At 44.2% G+C, this 17,717-nt stretch overlaps 2 protein-coding genes across 2 annotated transcripts in view; one reads left to right on the top strand and one right to left on the bottom strand.

The window, feature by feature from the left end:
- Positions 1–17,717, bottom strand: part of LOC137629513 (cilia- and flagella-associated protein 100-like) — a 214,085-nt gene that overhangs the window by 162,601 nt on the left and 33,767 nt on the right. The gene's annotated exons all lie outside the window — the stretch shown is intronic.
- The window catches only part of Oseg5 (intraflagellar transport protein Oseg5), a 45,801-nt gene that overhangs the window by 21,217 nt on the left and 6,867 nt on the right, over positions 1–17,717 (top strand). The window contains exon 4 of the mRNA XM_068360876.1: positions 10,715–10,825. Coding sequence (XP_068216977.1) covers positions 10,715–10,825 — 111 coding nt within the window. The remainder of the gene's footprint in view (positions 1–10,714; positions 10,826–17,717) is intronic.

The raw sequence follows: 17,717 nt of genomic DNA, 5'->3' as shown, positions 1-17,717 counted from the left end.
CAGGATTTTCCTCAAAATTGAGGCAATCCATTGGTGCTCTTCCTCACTCTTTAGGTAATCTGACCCTTCTCAATTCTTTCTTCACTGGGGTGACAAAGAAGGATGATGACGATAGCAGTATTGCCTTCGGGTAAGCTATAATAAGAACAGTGGTAACAGCTTGCGCAGGTGAATTTTGCCTCTTAGTAAGCTGCTGGAAATGGCCATTAGGACACTGTGGCCTTCCTTAAGCCTAGATGGCATCCCATCAATGCATAAATTACTATAAGCCCTGGGTAATAAGCAGGGATCTTCCCCACCTGCTGAGGAGGCGGAAATACTCGATGTAGAACCACCTTTCTTGGCTGCAGTCTCAGGACTGCAGACAATGGAGATACTATATTAGATCAATAAGACTACCACCTAGTCTCATTTCAAGGGTAATATCCATCTAAGAGGTCTACCAGTTCTGGTTTCATGTTACAGAAGGTCTCCAACTAACAAACATTTTGAGATACAAACACAAATCCAACTAAAACTGCATAACAAAGATGAGATAAACAAAAAAACTGTATTAAAACAATATTATATCATTTGTTACAGTAAGCATAACGACATTTGTCATAACCTGATATTTATTTTATATGAAATCTGACCATTTATTGACTTTTGTAGCTGGAAATCATAGGCATGGGATTCAGGCTAGGCTTATTGTAGGCCAAAATTTAACAAAATTCGACTTACAAACGGTCTTTTCGAACCTATTAAGTTTGAAAGTTAAGGATCTTCCGTATTTACTGGGCTTTGCTATTTACTCTCTATTGACAAAGGTTGTCCTTAAACCCTACTGGGTTTAGTAGGATATTGCACAAACCTGAAACTCAAAACATGAGACAATTAGATGGCTGATGAGAAAAATAATTCCTACATGAACACTACAATTGTACAGGAAATAAATCGTCATCATCATCTATGCCTATGGATGCAAAGGGCCTTCTATATTTTGAGTTTTTAATTCAATACTTCCCCAGTCATCATCTTCAACTTGATGCTTCATAGTCCTCAGCCATGTAGGCCTGGGTCTTCCAACTCTTCTAGTACCTTGTGGAGCCCAATTAAATATTTGGTGAACTGTAATCTCTCTTGAGGAGTGCAAAGAGCATACCCAAACCATCTCCATTTACCCCTCAATATAATCTCATCCACATATGGCACTTGGGTAATCTCTTATAGTTTCATTTCTAATAAATTAGATTTATTATTTCAAGTGTACACCCATGAAAAATTCCCCCAACTATCTCATCACCTCATCTAGAAATTGTCTCATATTTGGCAAAATTGCCATATACAGTAAGCTAAAAAAAATACTTGAAATATCACTCCAACTAGACAATACAATGCAAATCTAGTCATCATTCCACTACAGTATGCAGTACTATCTGTGTTACAAAAGGTAAAGAGGATCGATACGATGTTAAATAAAGAAGGAAAAGAATATGTACAGTACATAGAAAACTGAATATTAACTCATCCTTCCCTCCTTAATTTTACAAGTAGCAAAAAGGCCAAGACAGGAAATAAAAAAAATATACAATACTCATTTCCATATTCATTGGACATTAATTCTCCAAACTTTGGCAATACAGTACAGTATACTGTATCATATAGACACTTGAACAGTTTGTTGTTCTTCCGAGGATACAAATGACAGATAGGATCGAGGGTGAGGAACCCTGTCCCCTCTATCTGTCAAAGTCTCTTCACTTATGTTTTCGGTCTCCTTGAGTATGGATGTACCATTGCTCCCTTAAGTGAACTTTTCATTTTATTTTTCTTTCAGGTAGTGAATACTGGTTGTTGATTGTTATAACTGGAAGCAAAACACTGGATTTGGGGAGGATGTACTTAACATAAAGTTTTTTTTTCTGTTAAACTGGCTGTATATCCACAAACTCTCTGTGCTCTTGCTTGGGGCATGATTGTTCTCAAGATTATGTAGATTGTGGCCTTCTAGAGGTGGCAGATGTATGCTTTGAGGGGGAGAGAAGAAGAGAGTAGTTTGGTTGCTCAGAATCCGGGTCTGGGGAGTGCAGAGCTGCTTGTTGATTGGTGAAGCATTCTCCGGGAGAGTCTCAGTTGCAGGCAAGCTGCCGGGCCGCTCATCGCCATCGTCATTGATACAAGGTTGATTGAAGATATTCCTCAGTAGGGGGGGAGGAGGAACATCTGGGTCATGCTCAGGTTGAGTCTCTTTTGTTGGATGCGCAGAGCCTCCAGGATCCTAAGCCTCCCGCCATCCTGGGAACTATCAGTGATCTTTGAATTCCTTATTATGTCCTTTCAAACTACGTCTTGTTGTGAGCAAGGTTTTGATGGCTCCCTGTTTGATGTGGCAGGACAGATCTTCTGGAGAGTCTCATCATTGAAGTTTTGACAATCAAAAGCTTTCTCATAGTATATAAAAGGGATTTTGACGTAGGAAAAATCTATTTCTGGGCGAGGGACCTGTGCCGCCCAGTGAATAAGCTCCATTTAGCACTTATTCTTAGGTAATTTACTGCTAAATATACCAGAGAAAAAATGTAAAGGAGTGCTAGGTTAACTAGCTCGCTCACCTATTGGTGTCGGTATAAAATTGGGCGTATATTCCAGAGGTCCCGCACTATTTAGATTAATCCACGACAGAGAACCCCAATAGAGGAGAGCCGTTCAACCTCACTCGGTACTACTACAATGCATCCGCTCAGAACCCAACTCCTTAGCACCCAAAGTTTGGGGACTCCAAGGGAGAGGAGCTGGGAGGGTTCACTGGGCGGCACAGGTCCCTCGCCCAGAAATAGATTTTTCCTACGTCAAAATCCCTTTTCTGGGCTCGAACCTGTGCCGCCCAGTGAATCTATACAAGAGAAAAATGTCACCAAACTTGCAAAATAAAGGAAAAAACATAAGCGTAAGAGAAAAACAGGATGCTTTAATCAGAGATGAGTACCAAAAAACAATTATAAGGGTATCTTAAATATGAACATAAATCCAATAAGGTAGGTATAATAATGCCGTGAGTGATAATATATACAGATACTCAGGAGCATAAAATTTACAAATATAATAACAGTATTCAGGTGCGCGACCAACGAATACAATAGGGTATAAATGAGGCAGGTAAGAGGGAGAGATAAAGAGTAAAGGCATTAACCTGTGAGTTACTCGTGAGTAACTACGCTCCCTGCGGCTACTGTAGAAAATTTTAGGGCTTCCAAATGTTTAAGGTAGTGTTTCTTGAACACTGACGGTGATTTCCACCCTGTATACCTGGAAAGGTCTGTAAAATTCATGTGGTGAAAGAAGTTCACCGAGGTGGCAACCGCCCTGATATCATGTGCAAGAGGAAAAGAGTCAGGGTTAGCTTGTTTAATAAAATACAAAATTTGTTGCCTGATCCCTTTAATAGTAATGGTACCGCCTTGTTCTCTAACGAATAGAGGCCCCGAGGAGTTAGAGGAGGTCCGGGATAGATAAGACCTAAGAGTAGTGACAGGGCACAGCGACGGATCTTGCGTGAGGGGAACAATTTTCCAGGAGGTCCATCTGTTTTGAGGGTCTTCATTCTTAGCCAAAAAGAATTTGTTAGGAGAAAGAAGGACCTCTCCTGAAGGCAGAAAGTCAATATGACCCGGGTCTCTCGACAAGGCTGCCAATTCAGAAATTCTTGCCCCGGAAGCCAAGCTCACTAGGAAAAGTGTTTTCCTGAGAAGGGGCATGTAACCACAAGAACTGTTAATGGTATCAGAAGCCAATTTGAGTACGTCATTAAGGAACCAGGTCACCGGGGTAGGACGAGTAACCGGTTTCAGTCGGGCACAAGCTTTCGGAATTGAAGCTAACAAAGAGTCGGTTAAGTCTATGTTAAAACCCACTAGGAAGATCTTTTTCAGAGCCGATTTAATAGTGGTGATAGTATTGGCTGCCAGACCTGATTCTAATAAAGATCTAAAGAAAGTGACTGTAAGGTTCAAGTTCATACAGTTCACGTCTGAGTCTATTAAAAATTTTGCCAACTTTTTAACTGCAGAGTCATACTGACGGATGGTGGAATCCCGTTTATCCTATTCTAGGAACAAGGTGTTTTGAGGATCAATATTGGCACCATGCATAGCCGCAAACTTCATAAAGTCCATAAAGTTAGGGCGCTCTGAATGTTTGAGAAAGCGTACACAACGTGTGTTTGTACTATCTGAGACAGAACCGGATTGGGTATCGGGCGAGGGTATAATCTCAACTCCCGCAGGAGAGGATACCAGTTGCTCTTGGGCCAGTTGGGTGCGACCAAGGCTACTTGTCCCTTGAAGGATCTCAGTTTGTCTAGAACTTTCAGCAAAAGATTCACCGGGGGAAAGAGATAAATCTTTTCCCAGTTGTCCCAATTCTGTGACATGGCGTCTGTGGCGTAAGCCTGAGGGTCTAGATTGGGAGCCACATATACTCTCAATTTGTGGTTGGATTCCGTGGCGAAGAGGTCCACTTGGAGACCGGGAACCTGAGAGAGAATCCACCGAAATGACTTTAGATCGAGTGACCATTCCGATTCTAGAGGGGAGGTCCGGGACAGGGCGTCTGCCACTACATTCCGGACTCCCGCCAGGTGGACAGCTGAAAGATGCCAACGGTTCGAGGCTGCTAGGGAGAATATGGCTACTAGAACATGGTTCAGAGGCCCTGACTTTGACCCGCCTCTGTTGAGGCAGCGGACCACCACTTCGCTGTCGAGGACCAGACGAAGGTGTTGTTTCTTGGGAAGAGCGAGACGTTTCAGGGTTAGAAGAACTGCCATGGCCTCTAGCACATTGATGTGAAAATGGCGGAACAAGGGAGTCCAAAGACCTTGAACTTTCTTGAGCTGAGAATAGCCGCCCCAACCTGATAGGGATGCGTCTGTGTGAATGATTAATTCCGGAGGCGGAAATCGAAGGGGAACTGACTTTGACAGACTGTTTGCTCTTGTCCAAGGAAGAAGTCTTTCCCGTAGAATGGGAGGAAGGCGGACTTTCCTGTCCCGGAGCTTCCGGTTCGCCCTCGAACGCCAGACACGATTGATATCTTTCAATTTTGCCTTCAGAAGAAGATCCGTCACTGAGGCAAACTGAAGGGACCCCAGAATCTTCTCTTGGAGTCGTCTGGAACTTACTTTGTCTTTGAGAAAGCGTTTGGTGTTCCTTGCAATCTCTAACCTCTTGGGTCTGGGAAGACACAGAGTATGAGATATAAGATCCCATTGCAGGCCGAGCCATTGGAACTTCGATTTTGGAAGAAGACGGGACTTCTTGAAGTTGATCTGGAAGCCTAGAGATTGAAGATAATGGATGACTTTGTGAGTGGCTTTTAGGCAATTTTGGGAGGTGTCTGACCAAATGAGCCAGTCGTCCAGATAGGCTACTACTTGAATCCCTTGATTCCTGAGTTCCTGAACAGCGACTTCTGCTAGCTTTGTGAAGATCCTTGGGGCAATGTTGAGCCCGAAAGGCATCACCTTGAAGGAGTAACTTTTGTCCCCTAAGCGAAAGCCTAGGTACGGACGGAAGTGTCTCGCTATCGGGACGTGATAGTAGGCGTCTGTAAGATCGATAGAGGTGGTGACGGCCCCACGGGGAAGTAAGGTCCGCACCTGCGAGACGGTAAGCATTCGAAACTTGTCGCATTGAATGGACAAGTTGAGAAGGGATAGATCTAGAATCACTCTTCTCTTGTCTGAATCCTTCTTCGGGACACTGAACAGCCGACCTTGAAACTTCAGATGTTTCGTTTCTTGTATGGCGTTCTTTTGTAAAAGATCCTAGACAAATTCGACCAGGTCCGGAGTGGAATGTTGACGAAATTTGTTCGGAGGAGGAGGTCCTTGAATCCAACTCCACCCTAGTCCCTTGGAGATGATACTGAACGCCCAGGGATTGAACCTCCATTTGTTGCGGAAGGCATAGAGCCTCCCCCCTACCTGCTGTACCTCAGTATTGGTTTGAGGAGTTGCCTCCACGTCCGCCTCGGAAGTTCTTTCCTCTGCGAAAGGCTCTTCCCCTGCCTTTGTTCTGGTTAGAGCCACGGTGGTAGCCTCTACCTCTACCATAACTCTGGGAAGAGCTATGAGCCTCGTAGGACTGGTTAAAGGCAGGGGAAGTGGCGGAGGCACCAGAAAGCTGGCTCTTAGGTAGCAGAACGGTGACATAGTCATCCGAAGGAGCCCGAGAGGTGGAAGGCTGTGCAGGGGCAACAGAAGATGGAGGAAGAGGCAGCCGGAAGTTGGATGAAGCACTCTGTTGTTGCCTGAACTGGGTGGAGGTATATGGTCTAAGCTTCTTCCTACCCCGGGCTTGATAATTTGCGGGGTCATACTTGAGTTTAGGGGTCAAACCCCAACGGGCTTTAAGGCTCTGATTAACCCTAGTGGCCTCCGCCAAGACTTCCTCTACGAGATCCTCGGGGAAGAGATTTGAACCCCAACAGGAGGACCGGATGAGTTTATTAGGTTCATGCCTAATCGTCGCCTCAGCTAGAACATGCTTGCGACATCTGCGTTTAGCAGTAGCGAAGTCATACAAGTCATAATACAAAGACTGTAACGTAGCCTTGTTGAGAGACTTAAAAATACTCTCCGTATCGTAAGTCAAGGCTATCGACTCCGTGGATGTGGCCAGGTTTAGAGTACGGCCCACACGTAGGCGGGAATCATATTCCTGTTTAATGAGGGATTCCGGGAGACGGGGAAGCTTCTCACTAAACAAGACTGAGGCACAGTCTGCTGCAAGCTTGCCGGAGGTAAAGGTGGTATGGACGTTGTCCCAACACTCAATACCTGAGGGAAGAAGGAGGGAGATTGGATCCACCTCTCGGATGGGAGGCAAGGGCTTCTCCTCCAGAGCATATTGAAAGGCAAGCTCTGCCACCTTATTGACGCATGGAGTCAAGGTGGTCTTGTCCATTAAGAACATCGTAAAGGAGCTTTTATAAGGCGTCAGCATGGTGTTAGTGCAGCCATTGTCATTCAAAAATCTGGCCCAAACAGATTGGGCTTGCTCCTTCGGGAAGATGACCGTCTCTTTGGGGACCTTGTCTAATCAGACTAAAGCTTCCTCGGTAAGTCTGGCATAACCATGAAATGGAAATGCCAGACCCGAAGGAAAGAATTCAAAGTCCTCTAGAGGACGAGTGCCAAGGCCCTCCAGAGTCAACATTCCGTCTGAGAACGGGGAATGAAGAGCCATCCGCCAGGGGTTGTTCTTGGCAAACGGCGGGAGCTTAGAGGCATCCGGTATGAGAGAGCTTTGGACTCTCTCCGGAGCTCCTTGCTCTAAAGCCCCAATTCTCTGACCGAAGTTAGAGAACATCGTGTCCATCCTCGACTGCATCTCCGAAACCAACTTTGCCTGCATCTCCGACACGATGCGAAGCATAGCTGATTCGGAAAGGCCCGGGCTAGCAGCAGGAGGGGCGGAAGGAACTCCCGGGTCGTGAGACTTAGAGGAGGAACCAGAGGTCTTTGAAGACGGGTTCGTACCATGTTTAGAGCCATGAGAAGTCTTGTGAGGCTTGCGAGCTTTGGGTAAGGTCCTTGAAGTAGACTTATCCTTAGGGGGAACCGGGTATGAACGTTGAGACGAATCACGGTCCCCAGAAAATCCAAGAAAGGAAGAGCGATCAGAAGAAGAAGAAAGAGCGGGGCTGAGGATAGGAATCTCAGCGCCGGACACACCTGCCTCACTTACCACCCTACCTGTATCCGGCTCGTCTAGCAACATTGGTTCGACGTCCAGGTTCATGGAGGCAACATTGTCCTCCAGACCTCCGGGGGCGTCCGATGGATCTTGCTCTGGGTCGATGAGACCCGTTATAGTGGCATCAATGTGGGCAATGATGGGAGCTGCCACATGCCTAGCCACAGCAGCTGAAGACTTGGCGTTGGGGTAAACCATGGTGCAGTAGTCCTCAGATAGGACGTACGGCCGCTTAGACTTTACATTCCGGGCAAACCCACCAACCCACACCTTCAGTGTGGCCCGAGCCGCAGACTTTTGCTCCGGGGATGCCTGAAATAATAGTGGGAATTATAAAAGGGAGACTCCCAATGGTCCTTCAAGACCATAGATATCTTACTAATAGTAAATAAAATAAGAAGGCAATATAGCCAACGGGACTCACCGAGTCAGATCCAAGGGTAGTGATGAGGTCGAAGCAAATCACACAGTTATCCGGGTGCCTTCCAGTTGAACCCCACAAGGGGCGTGAGATCGGCAGACGGAGTGGCCACAAGGCTGGTGCAGAACAGCTGCACAGGCCGGCGTCAGACAATGCACCATCTGTAAAAAGAATAGTATATGAGAAACTGTAATTCTCTTAAGTAGGGGCGGGTCTGGAGGACCCGGGCCTAACATAGGTCTAACACAAGATTAGAGCTTAACTGTACTATTCTTTAAGTGGCCTAACATAGGTCTAACACAAGAATAGAGCTTAACTGTACTATTCTTTTAAGTAGGGGCGGGTCCGGAGGACCCGGGCCTAACATAGGTCTAACACAAGATTAGAGCTTAACTGTACTAGTCTTTAAGTAGGGGCGGATCCGGAGGACCCGGGCCTAACATAGGTCTAACACAAGATTAGAGCTTATTTTTTTTTTTTTTTTTTTTTAAATAGGGGCGGGTCCGGAGGACCCGGGCCTAACATAGGTCTAACGCAAGGTTAGAGCTTAACTGTAATAGTCTTACATAGGGGCGGGACCGGGCCTAAACATAAGTCTAACTTGAAACTAAAGTATAGCCATCCATTCCGGTCAAGCCGGGAGCATAAAAAAGGATGCAATAACAAGGAATTAAGACACATAGTGTCTGATTTCCCGGGGTGGGGTAGACCCCGGGCCGGGAAATAAAGGTATATTCAATACCAATTCCTTTAGGGACTCCGGGGTAGTGATCTGTCATATATAATCATCATAGGAAATGTTATAAAATAATAGGGGGGCGGAACTGTAACTAAGAACTGCCAATCGAACCCGGAGGGTTTCGTATAACATAAGCCAGAATGAAAAGTGAATATAAAATAGGGTACACCGGGATCCAACTCTGTAGACCGGTGGCCAACCAGACTAGACAGAGACTAAACCGCCGGGCCACCCGGAGGACAAAGTCCATAAACACTTAACTACCCCCTCTAAAAGGAGGGAAGGCAACGGTCCCTTAGTGGAGGGGGGAGAAGCCTAGCCTCCCACCTAGCTAGAGGGGGAGCGTGGGGGAGGATCACGTGATACGAGGCAGCAGGGCTACCAACTGACGATCCTCAACCAGACAGATCAAACGGAGTAATGGCACAAATATTCATTATAATAATAATAATAGCGTTAAATATATGAATAAACACATAGAAAATTTTTGGGCAAGGCATGCAACATAAATAATTAAATCACAAAAGACACACCTGATGGCTAAAATAACATTGCCGCCTTAGCACGGTCGGCAGCCATAGCGATACGTAAATGATATCGGCCCAAAAATTGAACCACGAGGATTCTAAACGCTAAATAATGAATATTCACAATAACAAATAATATTTGATAATAAAAATAATACACATAGTAACACCGCAAGTGAAAATTAAAAGCTCTCAAAAACAGGAGTACCAACTGTAGTGAAATCAAGCAAGATCGGTATGAACGAAGAGAATAACTCCTATAATATAAATATTAAACGATCTAGGTTGCTCAAAACACAGTAAAATCCAGCTTGGTACTTAACTTAGACGGTGTCTCCTGGGAAACCGACGAAGAAGCCATAATTCACTAGAAAATATCCAAAAACGAGAGCACCAGAAAAATGCGGGTTACTTTGATCGTTGTGCTAAAAGGAGTTAGGTTCTGAGCGGATGCATTGTAGTAGTACCGAGTGAGGTTGAACGGCTCTCCTCTATTGGGGTTCTCTGTCGTGGATTAATCTAAATAGTGCGGGACCTCTGGAATATACGCCCAATTTTATACCGACACCAATAGGTGAGCGAGCTAGTTAACCTAGCACTCCTTTACATTTTTTCTCTGGTATATTTAGCAGTAAATTACCTAAGAATAAGTGCTAAATGGAGCTTATTCACTGGGCGGCACAGGTTCGAGCCCAGAAATGCCATACATGGTTGTTTGTCATACTTTTGATTGTTCCATTAGTTGGTTAATTACATGGATATGGTCAGTTATTGAATACCCACTTGTAAAGCCTGCGTGCTCTTTTAATTGATTAAAGTCTAGCTGTCTTACTATTCGGTCGAATATGATCTTTGTAAAAATTTTATATATTACTGAGAGTAAACTTATTGGGTGATAATTTTTCAGGTCTTTTATGTATCCCTTTTTGTGAATTAGTATAATGATAAAGTTTTTCCTAGCAGTAGGCACAGAGCATTCTGGCAAACATTTTGTGTAAAGTTCAGCGAGTTTGCTACTATAAAATCTTCGCCATCCATTATTAAATCAATTGTTAGGCCATCTTCTCCTGTTCTTTGGCTCTTTTTATGACTTTGAATGGTTTATTTATTTCCCCTAATGTTACTGGTAGTTTGTGCTGACATGTGAAATGTATGTTGTTTCATTGCTTTACAAAAATGCATGCAACTTTTAATAATTATTTTCATATGAAAGTAGTGTTGATAAAGCAATATTAGGTGTGAGCTAGTTTTTATATACAGTAATTAAAATATATTTTTTGATTTACAGGGAAGTTTTATATTATTGGCCGCAATGGACGAATTGAAAAATCAGTTGAAGCTCATCGTGGTGCTGTTTTGTCAGGTCGATGGAGCCATGATGGAGCAGGCCTTGTAACAGGTACAGTAGTGTAATTCATAAATCTCATATATTCAATTTTGAACATATATTCAATAAGGACAGGATTAGAAATGAAACTATAAGAGAGATTACTTGAGTGCCATATGTGAATGAGATCATGGTGAGGGGCAGATGGAGATGGTTTGGGCATCCTCTTCGCACTTCCCAAGAGAGATTAGTTCAACAAACTTTCAACTGGGCTTCACAAGGCACTAGAAGAGTTGGAAGACCCAGGCCTACATGGCTTGAGGACTATGAAATGGGAAATAGGAGAGGATGAATGGAGAAGTACAGTATTGATTTAAAAGCTCAAGATAGAGACGACTAGCAAAATCTAACCGAGGCCCTTTGCGTCAATAGGCGTAAGAGGAGATGATGATAATGATTAAATAATTATAATGGTTATTGTTACTGTTTTCAAGTACACTTTATATTTCTTCTGTAGTGTCTTGCATTGCAAGAATCTTTTCACTTCTGTTTCTTTTTTATTTTCTGACTGGATTCCCATCAGGTACAGGACTTTATGCCATTTTCCCATGAATTTCTTGCCTTTTCTTGTCAACATGATTCTTTCATATACAGTTTCTTGTTATACATCGATATCATCTGCTTATTCCTTTATAGCCTTTTATTATAGACAATTTTATGTAATGTAATTTTTGTACTTTATAGTAGGTTTTTTTATTATGGTGATAAATACCAAATACAGTAACTCGGTGATGATCTTTGATGGACACCATCAATTATATCTGTAATCTTAGATACAAGGCACTGTTTTCACTATACTTTCAGATCAGTGTTTAAATGATTGGCTGATGCACTCTTTTCTGTAATACCTATCAAATTGCTTGTGATTGTACTCAGTCAAAGCTTCTGCAAGATTAACAAATCATACTTTATAAAATAAGATGTACTGTATATCAAAATAAAGTTTTAAATATTTAACTTAGCCGGTGAATATATAATAGCTGCTGCTCCAGCGGCTCGACAGAAAACACACACAAAAACTCGCGAGCGATCGCTATGAAGGTTGCGGGTGTGCCCACCAGCGCCAACTATCGGCCAGATACCGCATATACATGTAAACAGACCCAATTTTTTCTCTGTCGGCCTTAACGACAAGACGTATCAATACTCGCTGTACAACCTGGAGTTTTCTCAACATATTTGGTGAAGTACTTCCTTTTGGTTTGAGCTTTCGCAGTGCAAGTGTTTTATCTTCAACTTAAATTTTGAACTCGTTTCTGGATAGATTTAATTTTTGATGACTTTGGATTGTTTTTTGGACTTTCTTTGACTTTTAAATGGCCGACCCTTCCTTTAGTACGGAAGTGTGTTTTAGGCTTTTAGCAATTATCTTATCACGTTATAAATTAATTATAGATTTTCCTCTATATATTTTATATCTCAACCGCCTTTATTAGGCCTCTTCGATTAGCTTTCCATTTATAATAAACATCAAGATAAATTTTAATGATTTGTTTATATGCGACCTTTCCTGAGAGTAGGCGGTCCTAACTTGGAAACCGAAGTTAAACAACGTTGAGCCCTTTCAATCGTAAATAACTTTTACAGAGCAATTGATTTAAAACTTATTAAATGAATATTTTTTAGTAGATATTTTATGAAAGATTTTCTTTGAATAGTCTTCGTAATGTTTCAAAGATGAACTAACGTTTAGTTTATTTATGCTACGCAGTTTGCGCTCTATCGTTACGATAGAGAGAGAGAGTATCACGGTTTCACTTTGCAGAAAGAGTAAATCGATTCTGACGTTTTGTTCATTCTTCTTTCAAAGCTTAAATGTTTTAAATACTATTTTAAAGGAACTTTTTAATTGAAAAACCTTTCAGTTTATTCCTTTGGTCAAATAACCTGTTTATTGACGAAAGGTAAGTGGGCTCTTCTCTTCGGTGCGAAATCAAGAGAGAGAGAGAGAGAGAGAGATAGAGACGGAGAGAGAGAGAGGAGAGAGAACGTTCCGATCTTTATTCTCGTCCCAAGCGAGTAACGTTGTTCTCGAGTCAGTCTTTTACTCTCGTCCCTAGTCTCTGTGCGGGGAGAAAGGATAAAACGTTTTTAGTTTTTATTCTCGTCCCAAGGCACTGTACGGTGAGAGATTGAAAACGTAGTTTTGAATGAACTAGTGTTTAGTCTCCTTCCCAGCCACTGATCTTTTTATCTTAAAATATTTTTACTGTTTTTTGCTTGTATTAATGTGCTTACATTATACGACTGATTTCGCAATTATAACCTTTTGATGAGGGTAGAATTGCGTTCTTCAGGTAGAAATCAGTTTTATTCATACCTAATGTGAATTGTTAAAAAATTCGATTTCAGTGAAATAAGTGCAAAACAGAAAATCGTAGTGATAAAGTGATAATTGCGCAAAGTGTTATCAGTGTTGCGACCGAGGGTTCGTCTGTTCGTGCCTGTCGTTCGCCTAGTCCGAGACCTCTTGCAAGCTCCCAAGCCCAGGGGAGAAGTAATGTCGTACGACTTATGGGTTCGAGAGGACTTGATCAGCGAACAGACGTTCCCTCTATGGTTTCAGGCGTGTCTCATCAACACCGCCCCTACCATAAGACGAGCGAGACGTTTTTCTCCTCGTCATCCGAAGGCTTTTCGCATAAGAAACCGTGGAACAAGGTTTCGAGGCCCTTTAAGCGAAAGTCAGTCCTTTCAGGACAGGTCCAACGTCCTGGTTTTAACTATTAGGACAGCTCTGACCCTATGCAGTCATCGGAAGACTGCTCGCCGCATAAACAAAAGCGTAACACAGGCTCCGAGAGTCTTTTTGTAGGCAAGGTTTTGCAGTCACAGACGTTACCCTCGTCTCTTACCGCAACCATTCCCGTTGATCCTAAATGGGTTGTACGGCAAGACATGCAGAATAAGCTTGCCTCTCTTATGGAAGACTATTCTGCCGATAAGGTTCACGTTGATCCTAGCCGTTTATCTCATCGAGATCCTGGCCTTCAGCCGCCCAAACGAACCTTTGTGCGTCCTGTTGACGTTGGCGTAGCTAAGTCACGTCAGTCACGATATGTAGAGCCTCACTCGATGCGGTCACGTGTTGGCTTTCAGCCGCATTTGGACGTTAGGCCGCTTTCTAATGCTCCTGTTGACGTTCAGGACGTTCGCCAACCAGCGGAGTTGACTTGTTTTGACGCTGAGCGTCAACTACCGCAGTCTAGAGTTGTTTTGACTGCTCAGACTAGGCAGTCAAAACAGTCTCGAGTGGACGCCGAGCGTCCTCCCGCACCTGTTGTTGTTGACAGTTCACAGACTGTTAAGCAGTTACATGACGTTGCGTTTTCCGCTACTAATGCACCAGTGCGTGTGGACTCTGCTTGTCAAGCATTGCCACCACGGCAGGTCTCTCCCTTGCTTGAGACTCGGCTATTGTCGGACAAGGTTCCTTCAGATGAGGAAGTTGCTGTTCCCCCTCCTACTGATATTCCCTTGAGGACTCTGTCAGACGGAGAGGAGCCTAAAGCTGCTTAGCCCTCTATGGACTTTAAATAAATCATGCTGATTTTTAAGGATCTTTGTCCGGATCTTTTTGTAACTGCTGCTCCTCGTTCGCCTAAACGTCAGAGTTTACACTAGGCCTAGCTACTTCGAAGCCGTTGTTTTTATAAGCTAGTGCTCTCTCGCTCTTCTAAGAGAGCTTTACGTTTGCTAGGCGACTGGTTTATCACCAGGAGGAGTTTGGGGGAGACAGCCTTTGCTTTCCCTACTTTTAAGCTGGCTTATAGAGCGAGAGTCTGATATGACACGGGAGAAGTTCTCGGCTTGGGAGTTCCTGCCTCTGCCCAGATAGACTTCTCAAACCTCATAGACTCTCCCTGGCTCCTGGCCATGAGACGCTCCAAGATTTTATGGTCGACTTCAGAGCTAGACCATCTCCTGTTAGGAGTTTTTTTTCGAGCGTTTGAAGTTTTGCTGTACAATTATGTCATGCATAAACAAGGCTTTCAGGGATGGCTCCAATGATCTGACAGCCACGTTCTCTGCAGGAACAAGTCCCTCAGGGATGGCTCCAATGATCTGGCAGCCATGTTCACTGCAGGAGTACGTAAGAGGCAAGTGCGCTCAATGTGTTCATTGTCAAGACAAACTTCACGATGAAGTCTACCAGGCTGTCTTGACAGCATTAATGGAAGGCGACTGGATGGTCTCTCTCGACCTTCAGGAGGCATACTTCCACATTCCTATACACCCGGATTCCCAACCGTTTCTGAGGTTTGTTTACAGGAATGTGGGGTACCAGTTTCGAGCCCTGTGCTTTGGCCTCAGTCCTGCTCCTCTCGTGTTTACGAGGCTCATGAGGAATGTGGCAAAATCCCTCCATCTATCGGGGATCCGAGCCTCCCTGTACTTGGACGACTGGCTTCTCAGAGCATCGTCCAGTCTTCGCTGTCTGCAGGATCTACATTGGACGTTGAGTCTGGCCAGGGAGTTGGGACTTTTGGTCAACCTAAAAGTCCCAACTGATCCCATCCCAGATTATTATATATTTGGGGATGGAGATTCGCAGTCCAGTTTTTTTCGGGCTTTTCCGTCTGCCACCGATTAGAACAAGCCCTGCTCGAAGTCCAACTAATGCTGAAAAGAAAACGTTTGTTCAGTCAGGAGTTGGAACAGTCTCGTAGGGACTCTCTCATCCCTGGAGCAGTTTGTCTCACTAGGGAGACTACACCTTCTGCCTCTCCGGTTCCATCTAGCCTCTCACTGGAACTAGGACAAGATGTTAGAGACGGTATCATTCCCAGTCTCCGAACCAGTAAAGGCATGCCTGAAATGGTGGGACAGCAATATCAGTCTGAGAGAGGGACTATCCCTAGCAGTCAAGAACCCAAACCACGTGTTGTTCTCAGACGCGTCGGATTTGGGTTGGGGTGCGACCCTGGACGGTCGGGAATGCTCGGGTCTGTGGACCTCAAGTCAGAAGAGCATGCACATCAACGGCAAGCAGTCCACTTGGCCTTGATGATATTCGAAAGCTTCTTCGAAACTAAGTGGTAGAGGTCAACTCAGACAACACCACAGCTTTGGCGTACATCTCCAAGCAAGGAGGCACACACTCCTTCACGCTGCTCGAGATCGCAAGGGACCTTCTCTTATGGTCAAGAAATCGAGGCATCTCCCTGTTGACGAGATTCATCCAGGGGGACTTTAACGTCTTGGCAGACTGTCTCAGTCGGAGGGGTCAGGTGATACCCACGGAATGGACCCTCCACAAGGACGTGGGCAAGAGTCTTTGGGCTACTTGGGGTCAACCCACCATAGACCTCTTTGCCTCCTCGTTGACCAAAAGGTTACCAATCTATTGCTCTCCAGTCCTAGATACAGAAGCAATCCACATAGACGCGTTTCTACTGGATTGGTCTCTTCTGGACTTATATGCATTCCCACCATTCAAGATAGTCAACAAGGTACTGCAGAAGTTCGCCTCTCACGAAGGGACAAGGTTGACGTTGGTTGCTACCTTCTGGCCCGCGAGAGAGTGGTTCACCGAGGTACTTCAATGACTGGTAGACTTTCCAAGAAGTCTTCCTCTAAAGGTAGATCTGTTACATCAGCCCCACGTAAAGAATGTCCATCAAAGCCTCCCCGCTCTTCGTCTGACTTCCTTCAGACTATCGAAAGACTCTCAAGAGCTCGAGGCTTTTCGAAGGAGGCAGCCAGTGCGATTGCATGAGCTAGGAGAGCTTCTACCATTAGAGTATACCAGTCGAAGTGGGAAGTCTTTCGAGACTGGTGCAAGTCAGCATCTGTGTCCTCGTCCAGTACCTCTGTAGCCCAAATTGCAGATTTTCTTTTACATCTGAGAAAGGTTCGCTCCCTTTCAGCTCCCACGATTAAGGGCTACAGGAGCATGTTGGCTTCGGTCTTTCGACATAGAGGCTTAGATCTTTCCAACAATAAAGATCTCCAAGATCTCCTTAAGTCTTTCGAGACCTCTAAGGAACGTCGTTTGGCAACTCCTGGATGGAACTTAGACATGGTCCTAAGGTTCCTCATGTCAGACAGGTTTGAGCCATTACATTCTGCCTCCCTGAAGGATCTCACCCTCAAGACACTTTTCCTAGTGTGCTTGGCTTCGGCTAAAAGGGTCAGTGAACTTCATGCCTTCAGTAAGAACATCGGCTTTTCTACAGAAAAAGCCACTTGTTCACTTCAACTTGGTTTCCTGGCCAAAAATGAACTGCCTTCTCGTCCTTGGCCTAAATCTTTTGATATTCCTTGCTTATCAGAGATCGTAGGCAACGAACTGGAAAGAGTATTATGTCCTGTTAGAGCTCTTAAGTTCTATTTAGCTCGTACTAAGTCATTACGAGGTAAATCTGAGGCATTATGGTGCTCAGTTAAGAAACCATCATTGCCTATGTCAAAGAATGCTTTGTCATATTTAATCAGATTTTTTAATACGAGAAGCTCATTCTCACTTGAATGAGAAAGACCGATGTTTGCTTAAGGTTAAGATGCACGAAGTTAGAGCTATAGCAACCTCCGTGGCCTTCAAGCAAAATAAATCTCTGCAAAGTATTATGGACGCGACTTTTTGGAGAAGCAAGTCAGTGTTCGCGTCATTTTACTTAAAAGATGTCCAGACTCTTTACGAGGACTGCTACACACTGGGTCCATTTGTTGCAGCGAGTGCAGTAGTGGGTGAGGGTTCTACCACTACATTACCCTAATTCCAATATCCTTTTTAATCTGTCTCTTGAAATGTTTTTTAATATTGTTTTTTGGGTTGTACGGAAGGCTAAGAAGCCTTTCGCATCCTGGTTGATTTGGCGGGTGGTCAAAGTCATTTCTTGAGAGCGCCCAGATTAGGGGTTTGATGAGGTCCTGTTGTATGGGTTGCAGCCCTTAATACTTC

This window comes from Palaemon carinicauda, chromosome 37 (genome assembly GCF_036898095.1).
Source record: "Palaemon carinicauda isolate YSFRI2023 chromosome 37, ASM3689809v2, whole genome shotgun sequence".
Classification (NCBI taxonomy): domain Eukaryota; kingdom Metazoa; phylum Arthropoda; class Malacostraca; order Decapoda; family Palaemonidae; genus Palaemon; species Palaemon carinicauda.
This window is presented reverse-complemented; position numbering and strand designations above follow the sequence as displayed.